Consider the following 20,557-nt stretch of genomic DNA (forward strand, 5'->3'; position numbering starts at 1 on the left):
AGCAGTGCAAGGCTCCAGTCATGATCGGTCCCAAGAGTAGTTAAAGTCGCAGAGAAAGAAACTGAAGAAGCGGTGGTTACAGGGGCTGGAAGAGGCAGCATGGAGTCACTGTTGCGTTAGTACAAAATGTCAGTTAAGAAAGATAACATCCTGGGAACGGATGGTAGCAGTAGTTGTGTGTGTGTGTGTGTGTGTGTTCTGTATGTCGGTACAGATGCACATGTGTTACCATGTGTTTGGAGGTAAGACCTCTTTGGGTATTGGTCCTTGCCGTCCATGTTGTTTGAGACGTGGTCTCTTTGCTGCTGCATAAGCTAGGCTTGCTGGCTCTTGGACTTTGGGCGATTCTCCTGCCCAGTCTCCCACATCCTCACAGAGGCATGTTGGGATGAAAGGTACCTGTACTATTGTGTCTGGGTTCTCAGGACTTGAACTCAGGTCATCACATTTGCATAACAAGCATTTTTACCCACAGATCCATCTCCCCAGCCCACAGATGTTCTTATGTGCATTGGTGTTTTGCCTGCATGTGTGTCTGTGTGAAGGTGTCAGATCCCCTGGAACTGGAGTTACAGACAGTTGCAAGCCACCATGTGGGTGCTGGGAATTGAATCCAGTTCCTCTGGAAGAGTAACCAGTGCTCTTCACCACTGAGCCATCTCTCCAGCCCCTGCCCCCCAGATGTTCTTAGTGACACTTAAAAATGGTCAAATGGTAACATTTATGTGTATTTCACCACATAGGCACACAGCACAAAAGGAGAGGCTTAGAGTTTCTATGCTGTCTTCTGGGTCTGTGGATGAAGTGGGCTGAGCTGGGGGTCCCTGCTCAGAGACACCCCTGTGACTGAAACGATGATGTTGGAGAATGTGACGTTGAAGGCGTCATTATCTGTCAGGACACCCAAACCGCTGCCTCCGTGCCTTTGTCCCAGGGCTTCGGCCAGCAGGAAAGTGACATTCTCCCTGTGCTCTGAACCATCTCTTCCGCCATACCACATCTGTTAGAGCCACCAGGGGCCACCCAGATTTGAGGTGACAGGAACAACCTTTCCTGAGGGACGAGGGGCAAGGTGACCCTTGGAAGAGCAAGAGTGGAGTTGCTCTTGTGTCCTTCATCTTGGAGAAGCCACCAGCCCGCAGCATGCTTGCTGGAGTCCTTGAGAGCTCAGGCAGCCAGGGGCCCACTTCTCAGTAGGCCCCTTCTTGAGGGAGTGAGTCCTCACGGTTTATGGGAGTTTGAAGGCATCTAAGCAGAGCTGTTAGAATGCCATACCCCTTCTTACCATTGGCCTACCGCGTCCTAGGCCCAGCAACATGGGGAACTAATACAGGGGGCCCTCTGTGTGAAATGAGGAAGAGAAGAATGGATTCATGGTGGGGAGATGGGTGTGGGAGGAGCCTAGAGCTGGGAACAGGACTGGCCAGCAGCCAGCGGTCAGCAATGAGAGCTGGCTGAGGCTTCATTCTGCTGGGCTCATCCGTTAGGAGCTTATGGGTCTTGCTGGGCAGGGCCATGCAAAGGCACCTGGGGTAGCCTTCAGACAGGCTTCCCGAGCAGGAGTCACCCAGAGTTCAGAGGCAGAGCCTGCACAATCAGAATATGAGCTCCTTGAGGTTAGACAGAGGTTAATGGGGGAGCCCCTGTTTTTGGCAGATCCAGCCATTGGTGTCCGGTTACACACATCTGGCCTATCTTTCCATGCAAAATAATTTCAAAGTCTTCAGTATCCTCTGAAATATGATACAATTAACATATGCTTTGCAAGTGTTCCCCAGACCTAGAAATATGGATATGATTAATATCTAGATTTGGGACCAAGACCTCAGCGGAGGCTGATCTTTGATGCTTGGCTTGTAACTTGGTCCTTAATCGATGCTTTTAAAAACAAAATCTCTCATTTTGCCATGGCTCAAGCCACTACATATTCATGCACATTTGTGGAATTCCATGGGGGTGTTGGGGACAAAAGCAAGCACAGTTTTGTTCTCTCGTTTGGTAGGTGGAGCTGATGCATAGATGTGGGTGTTTCTGGTCAGTAACAGGCAGGTCTGGCCCTGGAAAAGACTCAGATTCATTTCCTGTGGGACACGCATGCAGCCATGATTACCCAGGACCCACCTTAGTGATGATCAGCACAGGTAACTGATTTTGTTCCCGGGGTGACTAAAGCCACATGGCAGAACTTCCTCACACTGGTGTTGATGGACACATGACCCAAGTCAACAGAAACATGGGCAGAGCCTAATCACCATTTGGTTGACTGTTGCGTCTCTACCAGACCAGACACTTCTCTCCTTGAAGTAACTGCCTGGGCCAGGGAGCTTGGCTTGCCGTCCATTCGCAGCCTTCCATGGGTGTTAGCAGAGAACAAACACATTTTATCCTCCATTTGTTGTTTTCTTTGGCTTTTCTGACAGGCTAGACGATCCTTAGGAGCAGGATCCTGTAGCGGAGGCCATCTTTGTGGTCTCCCTTACCGCCCCCTCACAGACGCTAACTGTCCCAGCTGCTCAGTGCGCTGCAACAAAACTCCTCACCTCGGGAGAGCTCACCCAGTGTAGATACTGCTCACAGCCCTGGAGGCTGGGAGACCCAAGATGAAGGTGACGATAAGCTTGATGCCTGTGTTCCGCGCTTTCACAGGGTAGAACTTCACAAGCTCCGTAGGGCCTCTTTATAAAGGTACCCAGTCCCACTCATCAAGAGGAGGGACTGTCAGGACAGAGTCACCCCTCCACAGGCCCTATCCCCCAGTGCTGTCACACTGCAGATTAAATTTCAGAATAGGAGTGGATGTGTGATGGGAGGCAAGTGTTCAAATACAGCTGTAACATCATCTCATTTCTCATGCGAGGAAACTGCACCCCAGGATGCTAACACTGAACTCTCTAACTTTACTTGTTACCGGCCAGGCATACAGGGCCTGTGGTCTCTGGGGTGCATAACTCACAAGCCAGAACTTAGGGGGAGCATTGCAATCTTCACTCAGTGAGAAGCTGGGTGTATGTGGTACATGCGTGTACCAAGACATAGTGCTACATGCCCCAGAGCCCAGCCTCCAAGGGTCGCCTCGCCATCCTAGATGACTGTCCCTGCCAACCACAGTTCTTAAGTCACACAGGCTGCTCACAGGTGAGCAAAGCTTGCCATGTGTTAGTGGGGAAAAATTCCATTTTAGAGAATTAAATATCCTTTCTGGGCCATTTAGCTCCTTGGCTTTTCTCAAAAAAACTAAAACAATTACATGTTAAGACAAAGTGTTTTTATACTATTTATATCAATTTTTATAGCCAAAGGATTGGTTTTGGTTAGCCCCCAACTAAAATTTTCAGTCTGAGGCTGGCGAGTTGGCTCAGTGGGTATGACAACTTGCCAAGCCTGAGGACCCGAGTTTGGTCCCTGAGATCCCCCAGGCTTTCAGAGGCCTGTCCAGCAGGGAATGGCCCAGCCTTGTAGCCCTAGAGACCTGCCTGTGGGCTCAGAACTCCTGCGGGGCCAGCAGACAGTGACCCCTTCGCTTCTAGAAGGCAGCTTCCTCCCAGACCTCACCACCTAGTAACACAACTCTAAAAGTCGCCTCTCTGTTGTCCCCCAAATTGTCCTACACACTCTTGTGGCACACGAGGGTATACACATGTACACGTGTATACACACACACACACACACACACACACACACACACACACACACACACTATTAGTCTTTGTAGATTTTTAGACTTCTAAGATTGCTCATTTTCAGGAGGGGTGACGGGCTGCAGGGGTGGAGGGGAAGGAGATTTGCCTATTTGAATATCCAAGATGCCTGATCATAACCAGCCCCTTTGCAACTAGTTTTTGTTTTTGTTTTTGTTTTTTTTTTTTGAACAACTTTTTTGAGGTTTCCCAGAGGAATTCAGAATCAAAGCCCAGGAGCCGTGGTTCTGTGGTAACCACAGGGACCCCAGAAGACAGTGCTCTTTCTTATTTCTCTCTATTTCTCTTTTCCACTCAAGAGCCCACGAAAGCCAGATGCCAGAAGGCTGCCCTGTAAGCAGGCTTTGTGTGAGGCGCCCACCCCAGCGAAGAATGCTTGTCTGTCTCCTTCTGATGGCCAGGGTGGGTGGAATTTTCTGGAGAGTGGGCAGCCTTGGGGTCCTTTTAACCCGGCTCCTGAGGGTAGAAGGAGGTAGATCATGAAGAAGACCATTATTAGGACTGTCAGGAACCCGTGAGCATGGGGAACAAGCAGCCTCCTAAAGATGTAGACGTCCCGTGGACCCGGCGCCCATGGAGGCTGAAGAGGCCACATGTTACCTTTGCTCTGGAAGGGCAGCTTGGTCTTCCTCCTCTCACCTTAGACTCCCCAGACCTAACCACCTAATCAGGAACCCCAGATCTTTGTTGTCCTTGGTCTCAGCCCAGCATTGACCTTGGCCTTCCGGGGTGTGTCTCTCTCCTTTTCCCTTCCTGTCGCTGTAAAGTGGCCAGCTTTAACTGTGGGTGCCCTGTGGCTGGTCCCCTTTCTCTACTGCAAGGGGTGAGCCCTTTCCTAGCTCAGCAAGGCCCTCAACTTCGTGTCCAGCTCCAGCTCGTCTCTTTTCTTAAGGTACTTTCTTTGGCATCTGGTCCCTAGGAGACGTTTCTATGGGGACAGACCTCAGACCTGCCCCATGTGTGGTAAAGAGAGATGACTAGCTGTGGGACATGGTGTGGGGAGGAGACAGCTGCGGTCCCGTGGCCACAGAGAGAGCACATACTGAGTATTGTAGAGCCCTCTAGAGCCCCCCCCTTATGGAACAGCCTGAACCTCTCTCCCCCTTTACCGGTTCTGCCCCTTGGCCAGGAGAGGCCAGGGCCCCAGGGCAGCAGGCTTTAGTGTGCTGGCCAGATGGACAGGGACAGGAGCTCCAGCTGTGGCTCCCAGTGCCCAGAGGATGCCTTTGCATGCTTGCTCCAGTCAAAGGCGAAAAAGTTCATTCCATGTGGAAGTTCCTTGGTCCCTTGTCTGGGAGAGCAAAGGTGAGCCTGTCCCCTTACGTGGGCTGCCGTTGTGACCAGGAAGGGACCCGTGGCTGCTGCTTGTCCTGAGAGCTATGCTAAAAGCCCAGTTCAAAGACACCGCTGTGGGCCCAGAGCCAAGCCTCAAGGCTGTAATGGAGAAGTTAGCAACAGACAGAGAAGGCTGAGGTGATCTGAGTTAAAGTTGGCTGGGTGTGCTCTAGTTCCGTGTTCTGACACCACGGAGATTGTGACGGAAAGCTACGTGTTTCTCCCTCCCTGTGGAGGCTCCTGGAAACATGAGCGGGCTTCTTTAATTCATTAGAACCTGCGTGTTGGAAGAGTTTGTCACGAAGAGACCTGTCAATCTTTTATATCAGGACTTTAAAGGACACTGGATACTGAGTCTTTTTCCTTCTGACTGTCTGTCTTTCTATTTCCACTGCTTCTACTGACTTCTTACTTGGGGACGTGGTGTCCTCAGCCTGTCAGGTCTAGGGGCTAGAAGTCTGGGCTCAGGATGCCAGCACGGTTGGGTTTGGTGAGGGAAAGGAAACTTGCATGGATACCTGCTGGGAGACAATTATATTCATTTCGTGCCTTACGATGGTCTCGCTCTGTAGCCCAGGTTGACCTGGTAAGCTCACTGTGTAGTCCCGCGTGGCTGTGGGCTCATGGCACTCTTCTTGTCCTAGCCTCCCAAGGGCTGAGATTACAGATGTGAGACCCCATGCCGGGCCTGGGAAGTAAATGTTCATGGTGCCATTGTACAGGAGAGAAAACTGGGCCTCCAGGGCTTTTGCTTTGCATGTTTCTGTAGCATGTATGATAGTGCTGAACGCCTGTTCGGATGTCATGATGAGAAAAATAAAAGTATTAGGGCCAGGCATACAACCCTGTGGTAGAGTTCAAGCCTAGTACAGGGGTAGAGCCGTGAATTCTAACCCTTGTACCACAACAAAAAGAGATAACAACACAACACAGCCAGACAGCTTCCCTCCCACCCCAAACAGTAACAATTTAAATCATAACGCCTACCCAACTCCAAATTTTTGTTCATATGAAGACCCCTCTTGGGGGCAGTTTAGTTTGCTGTCTGCTCATACATAAGAGCAAGAATGGATTGGTGTTTTGTTTGTTTGTTTTTTTTTTTGTTTTTTTTTTTTGTTTTTTTTTTTGGTTTTTCGAGACAGGGTTTCTCTGTGTAGCTTTGCGCCTTTCCTGGAGCTCACTTGGTAGCCCAGGCTGGCCTCGAACTCACAGAGATCCGCCTGCCTCTGCCTCCCAAGTGCTGGGATTAAAGGCGTGCGCCACCACGCCCGGCACGTTTGTTTGTTTTTAAGACAGGGTTTCTCTGTGTAGCAGCCTTGGCTGTCCTGGAAGTGGCTTTGTGGACCAGGCTGGCCTTGAACTCACAGAGATTCACCTGCCTCTGCCTCCTGTGTGCTGGCTTTAACCAGGAGCAGGGGAAAGGTAGTAGCAGTTCAATGAAGCCCTTAGCCAGCCAGCATGGACTTGTGCAGCCGAGGTGGGACCCACCAAAGCAGGAGTGGGTGGATCACAGCAGCCTTGAGTGTTACAAACCTGCTTCGTCAGATGGAGTGCCTGGCCTCCCGTGGAGGCTAGGGCCTGCCTCAGGAGCTAGTAGATACACACAGTCTTTAGGTCACCCTGAGTTTCCCCGGGCAGGCACTCTGAGGGGGCCTGTGTCATTGGAAGGATGAGGCCCCCAAACACTGTAACTCCATGGGCACAGTTGACGGCGTTCTTTTAGAAGCAGGCTTTGGACTTGTTAAGAATCTCCTAGAAGAACAAACATCTGTCTCTACTCTCGAAGTTGAGGAAATGGGTAAACAATAAAACAAGCTACAGAAAAGAGCCAGGACCCAAACACGGAAAAGTGAAGGTTAATTGCCACATGGGAGTGATGGGCTGGGGGATGGAGCTGAGACCAAAGCTGGCCATTTTTGAAGGCTCTGCAGACTATGCTGTGGTTTAACATTGTGCAAATGGTATTTCCTGTCACATGAATAAAACACCACACATGTTTGTGATTGAATAGTGCGGGCTGTACACCATATGTGATAATAATACGGCTCGTGCCGTCCCCACCGGCGCTTTGCGTGACCTGGATGAGGGCAAGGCGCCTTACCTTTCTTTTCTGTTCCAAACCCGTGGTTTCCCTCCCCTTCAAGGGAAAACTCCTCTGGGAATGATCGTCGCACCATCACAGCAAATGTTTGGGGGAAAATCGTCATGACACCCTCAAGTTGGACTTTGCTTCCCTCGTACCAAGCCTGTAACAACAGCTAGTGGGGGTCCCCGGCCCTTCCACGGCACACGCACCCAAGGGCTCCGCAGAGGCAGCCGGCGTCCAGCTGGTTACAAAGATGCTTTGGAGGAGTCTGGCAGGCAGGAATCTGAGAATTCCTTATTTGGGAGGGCAGCCAATGAAACCACACAGATATTGACCTTAAGACATTCTCTAGATTGTGCAGCATTGTTACAGAGGGGAGAGGCACAGAGGAGAGGCACAGAAAGCTAAGCTCAGCCTTGGCAAAAGCAGGAGGCTGGAGCAGGAGTCCGCCTGACCTCTGCAATGGGGTCCGGGTGATAGGAGACGTGGGCAACGCATTCCCGAGCCCCCAGGGACCTCTTCAGCTTCAGTCCTCTCCCATCACCTGGCACTTACGGAGGAGCCGATATTAGGGACCAGTAAGACACAGACACGCCATGATGTGGGGACAAAGTTTTAGCCACTGACGGCCTGGAATGCTGCTTCACCAGCCAAAGGCTCCCCACTGGGATTTCAACAATCTGCAGAAGACGGTAGAATTTTGTATGTTCCTTTGAAAAGCCAAGGAAAAAGGAAGGTAAGATAGACGTGCTGAGAGCAAAGAGCCGCAGGATAGAGGCAGCCCAGGGCAGTGTGGAGGGTAAGGGAGGACTGTGTAAGGGGTAAGACAGAATTTGGACAATGGGTTAGTGCACCAAGATGGCGGGACGGGAAGCCCGGCAGGCTGTTATTAAAGCCAGTCTCAGAAGGGAGCCTGACTGTGGCTGGGATGTTGTTCTTGAGCAGTCTTGGGGGAAATCTGTCCCAGAGCTTGCCTTTCCTATAGCCCGCCGGTCTAAGAGTGCTTGTAGATGAGAAACAGGCTCATCGCTGGCCCATCCTTCTGTTTTGGAGTTTCTGGCTCTAGGAAAGGATGGCTGCAGCTGGGAGCTGTTTTCTAGTGAAGGGTGTGGTGGTGACGGGACACCCTGCCAGGGGGTCTCCGGATCTTGGGAGTATGTGACTTTGGCATCACAGACCTGGTCCCAGCCAGGTTCTTCCTTTTGCTAGCTAGGTGACTTTTGGCAAGTAGCCTAACGTGTCCAGCTCCTCTGAAGCTGCGGGTGTTAACAGAGACATGCACATGCAGCCTAGACAAGCCCTGCATGGCAAGCGTTTGCTTAACCAAACAGAATGCTTGCAGCTTTCTTCCTGACTCTAAAATCCAACGACTCTTTGAACTGGGGAAGGCTACATAGAGATTCACTTTAGAAAAAGGTTATTTTGTCAACAGTGTCTCGAGTTCTGTGCTTTTGCCAAGTGTTTGTAGGTAAAGTAGAAAATGCCCTTACACATGAGACATGATCCCTGCTTGAAGAAGCTTCTTCCCGACTCTCAAAGAATATATGGTGTTTTCCTCTGATGTGAGCATTATTTTATCCTGGGATGCTTTCTGGGGAGATGCTTTTTCTCATCTTATTCCCAAGGCATGCTGCAATGTTATTGTAGCGTGGTAAGACATTGCTGCTTTTATCCCTGTGTGGCTTGTATGTATGGTGTGTGTGTGTGTGTGTGCATGCACACATGTCAGTGTATGTGAGTGCAGGTGCCCATGCCATATTGTGAGTGTGGGGACTGGACAACAACCTCTGCCTTCTACTCGGTTTGAGGCAGGGTCTCTCTTGTTGTTTGCCTCTGTATTCACCAGGCCAGGCTAGCTGACTATCGAGCTTCTAGGGATTGTTTTTTTCCTACCTGTCACCTGACCAGAGGAATGCTGGGAAGCCGCCCGGCCCCCCACTTCTGTGCCTGGCTTTATATGGGTCCTTGGGGATTCAAACCCAGGCCTTTAATCTTGCTCGGTAAGTACTTTACCCAGTGAGATGTCTCCTCAACCCGGGCATTACTATTGTTTATTTACTTGAAACAATTCATGGTTATCTCTGTAATAATATAAGCGTTTGGTTTCTTAGCTGGCAGAAAGCAGAATGCGACCTTTTTCAATGTTTGCTGTAAGCTATTCTGTTGCTCACACACCTTTTAGAATGGGGGGTGGGGTGGGGATAATTATTGTGTGAATCCCTTAATTTGGAGGGTGTTAACCTCTTGGCATATCTAAGTGGGCTTCTGAATGCACCTGCCTCACACGTTGAGGGGGCCGTAAGCCATGGTTCTCTGTAGCCTTGTTTTTCCTGACGCGAATAGTCAAATACAGCTACATTCACTCGTTCAGTCAGCCTGAAGCTGCGTTGAAACAGGCTGCTGTGAACAGAGTGTCTCACAGTTTTGCAGAGAAGCAAACATCTCCCTTAGGAGTCTTAAATATCAAAAGCAGATTGCTAGAAATCTCCACCACAATAAATTATCTATCTGTGCCCTAGACAGAATCTTGGTGTCTTGCCCTACTTCTGGGCCTGACTGGAACTGTGTTCTAGGAGTCTGCCCATCATTCAGATGGGCTGAACACAAACTTCCCAAGGGCTGAGTCCACAGGGAGGCATGGCTTGCCTGGCGGGGAAGAAGCCTGAGCCGGCAGCGGAATCTTTTTTTTTTTTTTTTTGGTCTCGGAGGAGGGTAGCAGAGACAGAAAGGAACTGGAGTTCCTGGGCCCTGAACCAACTATATTGTAGACCTCAGGAAGATACCCAAAGGAAGTTTAAATGAAATGTTGCCCATGCACGGCTCTGTCAGTGATGACACCCGGGGGTAGGGTGGGGAGCAGGAGCGTGTTCTGGTCCAAATCAAACTCACCCCAGCCCAGCAAAGGTTAAAGGGAGGGCTGCAGCCTTCCAGGGCTCTGAAGCGGCTGGAGTTAGGTCGCTCCTGCCCCCAGATCCCTGGTGCTTCCCACCCCTGTCAGAGGCCCAGGGGTTCTGAGCCAGGCTCTGGGGTAGGGGTGGGGGTGGGGCGCTTGAGGAAGGAAAGCGTTGGGTGGAACTGGCCCCGGTTGTTAACATTGCACCAAATGACTGGAGGGGGTTGTGGGACAGAGGGATGAGGTCATCCCGAGGGAGGGCGGCAGAGGTAAGAGAGACGGCCAGAGGGGTGGTGGGGACAGAGGGAAACAAACCCGCCACCCACTGCGCTCCTGTCTGCAGAGCTCCCGAGACCGGCCGTGGCTTGGGGAGCCGGGATCGAGGGCCCTTTGCACGGATTTTGGGTTCAAGATCGTAGGTATTTTAGAAAGTGTGCTAAAAAAGGGGGGCGGCAGAGGGAGGGCCATTTACAAAGCAATGGGGCTGATGTCCTTGTGCGTATGATAATCAGTCTCTTTGTCTCACAAAGGGCACACAACACGGAAAAAATAAACGGCACCCTTTTCCCCCAAGTTACCCAGGGAAACGCGAGGGGGCAAATGGCAGGCGTGGATCCCAGCAGGGCTACGCTGCGGTCTCGCTCTTCTTTCTTCTGACATAATAAACTCGGCTGGAGTCAATATTTGCAGGGCGTCTCGCCCTCCGCAGGGCTGGATTCCCTCTGAGGGTGGGGTGAGGATGGGTCTGGGCCCCTGGACCTCCGAGCCGCTCTGCTGGTTTCCAGGGGCCAGGGCTTTGATCGTTGCGTCTGCAGGGCGGAGCCCCACAGTGAGGTGCCCCGGGGTGTGGGTTTAGAGCCCCCAGGAATGCTCAGAGGCCGAGTCACCGCAGCCGCTGTCTTCAGCCTGGCCCTGGGCTCCCTCTGCTCCTTCTTTGTGTAGGCTCTTTCCCAAGCTTGAGTGATTACAGTTTTCCTGTCCAGTCGGGGGCTCCTGGGGCTTTGCTTTATGGCATTTTTAGAAGAATGGTTAAAAATAATGGATGCCGCTCAATGGTAGAACACTTGCCAAGTACATCCAAGGCCCCGGATTCGTATTCCCAGAACTGGGTTATCTCAGCACTGAGGCCCTGAATCTGAGTTGGGAATAATATTTTTGCTTTTGAAAAACAAAAACAAACAAACAAAAAACAAAACCCCAACCAATTGGATATCAATTGCCATAGAATTGTAAATTTCCAATTTTAGAGCTGGAAAGGGCCCCAAAGATAGCTCCAATGCAACCCCTGATATCTGGATAGACTGCTCCAATGCAACCCCTGATATCTGGATAGACTGCTCCAATGCAACCCCTGATATCTGGATAGACTGCTGCAATGCAACCCCTGATATCTGGATAGACTGCTCCAATGCAACCCCTGATATCTGGATAGACTGCTCCAATGCAACCCCTGATATCTGGAGAGACTGCTCCAATGCAACCCCTGATATCTGGAGAGACTGGGCACATAGCCAGCCCCGAGGCAGGGCAGTGACCAGGATTTGAGTGACTTCACTGTTTTAGTTGGGGTTTCTATTGCTGGGAAGAAAGACCATGACCCAAAAGCAAGTTGGGGAGGAAAGGGTTTATTAGGCATACACCTCTACAAAGCTGTTGGTTACTGAAGGAAGTCAGGACCGGAACCCAAACAGGGCAGGAGCCTGGAGGCAGGAGCTGATGCAAAGGCGGTGGAGGGGTGCTGCTTACTGGCTTGCTCAGCCCATCTTCTTATAGAACCCAAGACCACCAGCCCACGGGTGGCACCACCCACAATGGGCTGGACCCTCCCGCATTGGTCACTAACAGAGAAGAAGCCTTAGAGCTGGAGTTCATGGAGGCATTTCCTCAGCAGAAGCTCCTTCCTCTCAGACACCTCTACCTTGTGTCAGTGGACACACAGAACCAGCCAGTACTCTCACTAATCTCAGGGATGTGCTCATTACAGCTCAGTCACGGCCTTTGGTGTCATTAGAAAAATTTCAATAATTTATAGCCTATCAAAGGAGATGGTGTATGCTCAGAAGAAATGATCACAGAGAGGGCAAATTCACAGATAGGGTAGGTTAGTGATTCCCAGGCCCAGGAGCAAGGGAGAATGTGGAGTGTCTGAAGTAGGTCTAGAGTTTATTTTGGGGGCCAGAGCAATGTTCTGAAATTGGTGATCATGGATACATCACTGTTATTATTCTAAGAATCACTTAGGTGCACACTTTCTTTCTTTTTTTTTGGAAGGGGGCTTTATGGTGTGTGAATTGTATCTCAATGAGTCCTGATTTTGTCCCTTACTGCTGGCGTGACTTCAGGCTGACACAGGGGTTTTGCCCCTTACTCCTGGGGTGACTTCAGGCTGACACAGGGGTTTTGCCCCTTACTGCTGGGGTGACTTCAGGCTGCACACAGGAATGCTGGTTTGCACAGCACAGTATGTTTCATAAGCTATGAGTCATGAATAGTAAATATTTGAATAGTAAACTTCATATATGGGGGGGGCTGCCATGCCTTATAAACTCACTGGATTTTTAGTTTTCCCCCACATTTTCCACTCCACTAACAAAATGGCTACATAGTAATCATGCCAATGAAGACTTAGTTATTCATATTCCCAACCTTCCCATCTACTGCCCATGGAATCTATCCTTTGTAACACAATTTTAAGTGAATTGTGCAGAGCATCTGTCTCACTGGTTGGTCTGCCCACAGCCTCTTACAGTCCTTTTTATTTTTGTGACTTCTACTGCAATGTCTTTTATTTCTAAATTTGAATCTTCCTTTTTTCCATTGTGCATTAAATTAGCTATAAGGATTTATCAGTTGTCAACAAAACTATATGCACTGGCTGAGCCCCAGGTCTCCCTAAATCATCCTTTACAACTGAAATGCCGTGCTCTCTGAACGGTGATTCCCCATCTGTCCTTTTTCCAGGGCCTGGCACACACCACTGCACTTTCTGCTCCGAGCCTGACGTCAGGTATCTTGTGTAAGTGGGGCCACAGTGTATACGTCTGCTGCTGGCTTTCCACCTCAGATACAACACTCAGGGTCCAGGTGTGCTGCAGCAGGTGTTAGAAGGAGTTTTTAAGACCCAGTAATATTCCCTTGTACACATTTTCTTCATTCTTAGCGCCCTAGTGTGTGTGTGTTTAAATAATGAATTCAGTGTTTAAGGGTGCTTGTCTGGCTTTGTTATCGGGGTGAAGCTGGCCTCATAAAACAGGTTGGAAGCATTCCCTCCTCTTCAGTTTTTGGGAGACTTTGCAAAGGACATTAATTCTCTGAGTGTTTTGTAGACTTTGGCAGGGAAGCCATTTGGTCCTGGGCTTCTCCTTGTTGGGAAGTTTTCTGTGATGAAACCAGTCTCTCTCTCACTAGCTAAAGATTTATTCAAACTTTCTATTTCTTTCTCTCTCTCTCTTTTAAAAAGATTTACTGTTTTATGTGTTTTTTTTTTTGTTTTTTTTTTTTTGTTTTTGTTTTTGTTTTTTAATCTGCCTGTAGGTACCTGTGGAGGTCAGAAGAGGTCATTGGAGCCTCTGGGATTGGAGTTCCTGATGGCTGTGAACCACCATGTGGGTGCTGGGAACTGAACCCAGGCCTGTGTAAGAGCAGCTGGTGCTCTTAACCACTGGGCCGACTCTCCAGCCCAGATTTTCTGGTTTTCTGGTTCGGTGTCGGCAGGTTGCCTGTTTCTAGGAATTTTAACCGTCTTCCTCAAGCTTGCCCCCTTGCTGGTCTGCTCAGAGGCTCTTACAAGCCTTTCTGTTTCTGTGAGTTTCGTTGCCATGTCTTTTGTTTCTGATTTGGAATCTTCTCCCCTTTCCCACTAAATTAGCTTAGATCTATCCGTTTTCAACAAAACTGACTCCAAGGCTTGCCCTTCTGTATCCCATCTTCTATTCTCTGTCTCACTCACCTCTGCTCTGGTATTTCTCCTCTGCTAACCTCCTCCTAGCCCGTCGGTTGGCCAGCTTCTTCAAGCGTAAAGCTGTGCCATTTCTTTGAATCCGCCACCATTATTATTATTGTTATTATTATTATTATTATGATGATTTAATGGAGGTGTTGATTGCTGGAGACTTCCCTGTTAGCATGGACTGTGAATTTTAGAAATCTATGTTCTCATTTTCATTTGTCTCACGGTATTTTCTAATTAACCCCTCCACCCCTCAGCTTTCCTTTGGAAATTGGGTGACTACACAATGTCTTCATCTGTTGTTTAGGTTGTCACTTTCCATATATATTGGCGAATCTTCCAGCTTTCCTTTTGCTATTGACTTCTAGGGCTTTCCCGCCCTGTAGTAGGCAAAAATACATTACTTCAGTCTTCCTAAATTTAAGGTTTGTTTTGTGGCCTATCGGGACCTACTCCGGCATGTGTTCTGTGTGTAGGAGAAGGTTCTGCTGGAGAAGGCGTTATGGCCACTCCAGTCTGTGCTGGAGTGCTGTGTATGTGTCCGGCAGGCCCATTTGCTGGGAGGGATTGGTCAAACCTTCTTAGTAAAAAAAGAAAAAAAAAAACCCATCCATCCGGACACTACCTCTATTATAAAAAGTGGGATACCGAATGTCTTCATGTTATATTTAGCTGTCTTGTCCCTCCTTCAGGACTGCCGGCATTTGCTTTTCTTTCTCTTGGTGTTCTGGTACTAGGTTCCAGCACGTTTACAATTATTTTTTTTCCTTGTGCACTGACCCTTTTATTGGTATACAGTGTGCCTTTTGTGTCTGCAACTTGTTGTTGTTGTTGTTGTTATTATTATTATTATTGGTTTTCCAAGACAGGGTTCCTCTGTGTAGCTTTGCGCCTATCCTGGAACTCGCTCTGTAGACCAGGCTGGCCTCAAACTCACAGAGATCCGCCTGGCTCTGCCTCCCGAGTGCTGGGATTAAAGGCGTGCACCACCACCGGCCGGCTATTTGTTTTTAAAATATTTTATATTTTTATTGTAGGTGTGTGAGTATTCTGTCTACTTGCATGTATGTGCACCACATGCACACCTGGTGCCCATGGAGGTCAGAAAAGGAATTGGTCAGATCCCACAGAACTGGAGTCAGAGACGCTTGTGGGCCGCCATGTGGGTGTGGGGAACAAAACTTCTGTAAAAACAGCCAGTGCTCTTAACTGCTGAGGCATCTCTCCAGCCCCTGTGTGTCTTTGTTTTATGAGACTGAGGCCTGCCCTGTAGCTGAACTCATTAGGTAGCCCAGGCTGAATTGACTAGGTTCCCCCTGCCTCAGCTTCCCACATCCTGGGAGTAGGCATGCGCCTCCATGCCTGGCATCGTAACTTTTTGACATGAAGTTTGTTTTGTCTGATGGAAGTGTGACTCCTGCGGTAGTTAGCTTTCTGTCACTATAACAAAATACCCGAGACGTGAACTTAGAAAGAGAGGAAAGACCTATGTTGGTTCATGGTTTTAAAGGTTTTAGTCTCTGGCCAATTGGCCCGTGACCCTTGGGTACATCACAATGGGAGTTGGAAAGGAGGTAGCCCATCCACCCCACGGTGTCAGAGAAAAAGGGGGGAAGGTGGGATCCCCACATCCCCCTTCAGGGGTCCACCCTCCATTGACCCAGCTTCCTCCCATTAGGCTCTCCTTCCTAAAGTCTCAGTTGTGCCAAGGGCTGAGGACAGTGTCTCCAATGCATGCGCCCTGGAGGACAGTCAGACCCACACTCCGGCCTCTGCCCTCCCCACGCTACTTAGGTTTTCATCTCCCTTCCGTCATTTTCAGCTGATGTTTAGGTGTTCTCACCTAAAGCAAACTCCGGGGGACCCACAGAGTTAGGTCTTAGTGTTTTGTTCATTTATGTGCCAAGAACGGCCACTTGTAAGCTTTTTTTTTTTTTTGCACACAGTAAACATGTGTGCTTTCCACACCCAGGTCTTTGTCAAAACGAAAGAACTCTAGTATCTTGGTTTTTAACCTTTATTTTTAACCTTTAACCTGTCTTTCTCCTTTACAGAGACAATGTCCCTGACTATTTGACCAGACCACAAGCCCACCCTGAAGATGTGTTCTACAAACCCAGGCAGCTGGGTCACCTTCGATGATGACCCTGCTTTCCAGTCTTCTCAGGCGAAGGCGAAGGATTTCCCTCTGGAGACCCAAGGTGTTTGCAGACCAAATGGACTGAAGCTGAGCCTGCCCGGCCTCAGGGACCTCCCTAGCGCTTCCTCCTCCACCAGCAGCACCCCACTATCCTCTCCCATGGTCGATTTTTACTTCAGTCCGGGACCTCCAAGCAACTCTCCTCTCTCTACACCCACCAAAGACTTCCCGGGGTTCCCCGGCATCCCTAAACCAGGGACTCACGTGCTTTATCCTATTCCAGAATGTTCTTCAAGCAGCCCCCACTCAACAGCGGGTCCTCCGTTATCGCTTACTAAGCCAACCTGCTTACCCCATGCGTCATTACCCAGTGACCCCTCATGCACCCCACTGACTCCCAAAGCTGGTCTTGAAGATGACGCCAGCCCTCAGGGGGCCCGAAGCGAGGCTCTGCAGTTCGAGTATTTTCGAGAGGACTGTTCTTTCTCCAACCCATTTTGGAAAGATGAAGGTAGCAGTTCTCAGCTCTCCCTTGACTCCCCGGCTAGCAGAAAGCCGTTCTCATCGAGGGACAAGGAAGTACCCATTGATCAAAAAAGCCTAAACCAGTGCTCACTTAGCTACGTCTGTGAGAGGCTTGAGCACCTGCAGTCAGCTGAGACCCAAGACCCTCTTGGAAACACGTCTATGCAGAGTCCCTGTGCTGGAGACCCCACCTCTTCTTTTGTCCCCCACACGCTCTTCCGGAGTCAGCCCAAAGCTGGATGGTCCTTCATGCTGAGGATTCCCGAGAAGAAGAACATGATGTCTTCCAGGCAGTGGGGACCCATTTTCCTGAAGGTTCTGCCCGGTGGGATTCTGCAGATGTATTATGAGAAGGGGCTGGAAAAGCCGTTCAAAGAGTTCCAGCTCGATCCACATTGCCGACTTTCTGAACCCAAACTCGAGAACTTCAGCATGGCCGGGAAAATCCACACTGTGAAGGTGGAGCATGTGTCTTACGCAGAGAAAAGGAAATACCATTCCAAGACGGAGGTGGTTCACGAGCCTGACGTAGAGCAGATGCTGAAGTTGGGGTCCACGGAGCATGGTGACTTCCTGGAGTTCCTGACCACTGTGGAGGAGGAGCTGGTAAAGCTGCCCGCTGTTGGGAAACCAAGGAAGAACTACGAGGAACAAGAAATTTACCTGGACATCGTGGACAACTTTTGGGGCAAAGTCACCAAAGAAGACGGGAAATTGGTTGAAAGTGCTGTGATAACTCAAATCTGCTGCCTCTGCTTTGTGAATGGGACGGCGGAATGTTTTTTAACCTTGAATGACCTTGAACTCCAGAAACGAGATGAATGCTATTTTGAGAAAGAACCAGAAAAAAGGGGGATTGATATTCTTAACCACCATTTCCATACGTGTGTGAAAGCTGAGGAATTCGAACAGTCCAGAATCATTAAGTTCATACCTCTGGATGCTTGCCGGTTTGAGCTGATGCGTTTCAAAACCTCATACGAAGGGGATGAGCTTCCCTTTTCTGTGAAGTCCATAGTGGCTGTCCAGGGGGCGTATGTGGAACTTCAGGCCTTTGTCAACATGACCCCGGGGGCTCAGAAGTCACCCCCTGCCAGTTCCTCAAGGTGCTGTGACAATATCATGATTCACTTTCCTGTCCCAGCCCAATGGATCAAGGCCCTCTGGACCAGGAACCTTCAGAGGCAGAAGTCTCTGAAAGCCAAAATGAACCGTCGGGCATGTCTGGGGAGTTTACAGGAACCTGAATCCGAACCTGTCATTCAGGTCACTGTGGGGTCAGCGAAATACGAGAGCGCCTACCGGGCAGTGGTGTGGAAGATAGATCGGCTTCCGGACAAAAACTCAAGTAAATATCCGACGCCTAGGCTGACGTTCACAGGGGACTGCTCAGCGTTTTCACCACGTCCATGGGCCCAAAGCAGGCAGAGGTGGACGGTAGCTTGAGAAGCCGAGGGCTTGTCAGCACAGCTGGGTGGGAGGTGGGACATTTAGCCTAACAGCTGGTTTGCTTTCTCTTGTGTTAGTGCTACCCGATGAGTTTAACTTCCTGCCTCTTGAGTATCAAAAGAAATGGCAACCTAGTTAAGAGATTTTCTGTGGTGGTTCTGAGGAAATGTTTATAGGAATGGAGGGAGGGAGGAAGAGAGAGAGGGAGGGAAGAAGGGAGGGAGGGAGAGAGGGAGGGAGGGAGGGAGGGAGGGAGGGAGGGAGGGAAGAAGGAAGGAAGGAAGGAAGGAAGGAAGGAAGGAAGGAAGGAAGGAAGGAAGGAAGGAAGGAAGGAAGGGGGAAGAGCCTCCTCTGGCTCCCAAGTAGAGCATCACCCCATTCTCCAGGATTCTGTGGTTGATGCTGCTCACTTGTGAATGGGCTGGACCTCACTGTGGTGCCTCTGGGTAGCTCCTTCTGGGTTGGTCTCATCTGCTGGGCAGTTCCGTTTCCATTTCTGGTGAGCAGGGGTCACAGGCCTGTCTGCATCTCCCTAGCATCCAGCACAGAACTGGACGGAATTTCCTGGAGGAAATCATTGTAAATTTGTGGGAGGAAGGTGTGAAGGGCTAAATCCTCCTCTCATGATCCATTCTCGCCGATCCAATCAGTCTACACCATGAATTCCGGGAAAGTCCGCTGCCATAGATGGGGTCATTTTCATTAGAAATGTGCAGTCATTACTTCCACTCTACACAGACACTATGTCTGGTCCCAGAGGCTGCCCCAGCACCAGTGGAAAACAGCAGAAATCAGGGTGTCACTCAGACCTCAGGGGTGGTCTCGGGGTCCAGGAGGGTCTCATCTCATCTGAAAGCTACCTGCCAGCTTTCCTGTTTTTTGTAGAAATGAGAGGCAGGATTCTGATTTTGTCTACCTTGTGAGATTGAAAAAGGGACAAATAGATTTCAAAACTGATCTCTGAGAACATGTTATTAAGATCTCCAAACCGCGTCCCCCCATAAAGACACGGAGAAAGTTTAACCTGCTTCAGCAGCCTAGTTATCAGACAACCCCATGAGTGATCTCTGTGGATTATGATAGTCACTGACATGCCCACCGAACTCGAGCTGAGTAACCCGTACCATCACAGGCCATTATAACCAGACTACACCAGCACCACCTAGCCTTGCCCTGAGCTATCTTGGCCATGCCATGGGCAAATATTGTGGCTGATCAGAGTCATGTCAAGGCTGAGTGAAATGTGGCTCCTGTGAAGGAGTGTGAGGTATCGGGTAGGATGACGGGCTGGGGACTCCCGTTCTGCACAGGGCACAGCTCCTCAGTCTCCCACGTTGGTGTCTGGTACCTGCTGAATCCTGTCTGTAACTCAAAGTCTTGTTGGTTACATCAGCAAGCTGCAAGTCATGGGCAAGGACCCAGTCCAGGAAGCAGGTCCACCCTAGGCTGGGCCTGCTCTTCCTGCCTACATCACTCAGGTCTGTAGGGAAGTGGTCCTCACCCTAGGAACACATGAGGTTCTCCTGGGGAGTGACATACATACTGGGGGCCTTGACCCGCCCCAGGGATACTGCTGTAAAATGCATGAAGGGATCTTGGCATTGTGGTTATTTAAAATAGTCTTGTGTTCAAAATACCTCCAGAACTCTCTCTAGTAAAAGTGCTTCCTTTGATGTTCGCAGCACGGAGAAGCAGAAGCCCAAGGTGCACTGACGTTCCCTGAAGGACTAGAGAGGTTCTCGGGGACTGTGAAATGGGGGTGCCGACGTTCTGATCTTTGTCACCCACTCTAGGCAGACGCGCACAGGAAAGGTTTGACTGAATACCAAACAGATGAATGAATCCATCAACTCAGATTTCCCCAAGTTGGCCCCAATTTCTTCTCCATACCCCAGAGTTCTGCTGGCGTGAACGCAGAATAAAAGCAAAAGAGCTCGTTGATCAAGGGGCAAAGGGTGAGAGCGGAAGACGCTGGAGACAATGACAGGCGGTTTAGATAGGGGGTTGCGGGAGCGACACTCATCAGCAACTGCAGCTTTGGCCTTCGCTCGCCCCCACCCCATCCCCGCCCCCCGCCCCGTCCCCGGTTCATTTCTGCTTCGCTCTTTGTCACCAGTATCTCGGTTCGATCCCTCGCGATTTGGTCCTCCTACGTCAATTTTCTTCAGCTCTTCTTAGTGGTCCAGCTTCAGATGTGGAGTATGTTGTGTCAGGAGATTGGATATCACCCGGACCTAGAAAGCCTCTGTGGTTCGCTCTCCCGGTCCTGAGCTGAAAGAGCAATAACTAAGGCCCGCCAGTGCCCCCTCGTGGTCGGTCCCGAGATAACAGGCGTTTCTCTGTCATTCCCAAGTTTGACAAATGTCTTTTAGGCAGTTTGAATAGGAGTGTGTTAGTGAACACTGTAGAGAAAACTTGGGAGAAAAATACTCTTACCACCAGCTTTTAAGGAAAGAAAGACCGAAGTGCCAGTTCCATCATT

General features: G+C 49.9%; 1 protein-coding gene across 3 annotated transcripts in view; it reads left to right on the plus strand.

Annotated features, from left to right (window-relative positions):
* Ston1 (stonin 1) overlaps positions 1–20,557 on the plus strand; it is a 45,778-nt gene that overhangs the window by 18,886 nt on the left and 6,335 nt on the right. For 2 of the 3 annotated variants that reach the window (XM_016004286.3, XM_076559242.1), the window contains exon 2: positions 16,016–17,974. In XM_016004286.3, coding sequence (XP_015859772.2) covers positions 16,063–17,974 — 1,912 coding nt within the window. In that variant the 5' untranslated portion in view covers positions 16,016–16,062. Of the gene's footprint in view, positions 1–7,502; positions 7,856–16,015; positions 17,975–20,557 lie in introns of those variants that run through there. The other variant, XM_006985795.4, reaches the window with a different exon arrangement.

The sequence above is a fragment of the Peromyscus maniculatus genome, chromosome 22, assembly GCF_049852395.1.
Source record: "Peromyscus maniculatus bairdii isolate BWxNUB_F1_BW_parent chromosome 22, HU_Pman_BW_mat_3.1, whole genome shotgun sequence".
Classification (NCBI taxonomy): Eukaryota; Metazoa; Chordata; class Mammalia; order Rodentia; family Cricetidae; genus Peromyscus; species Peromyscus maniculatus.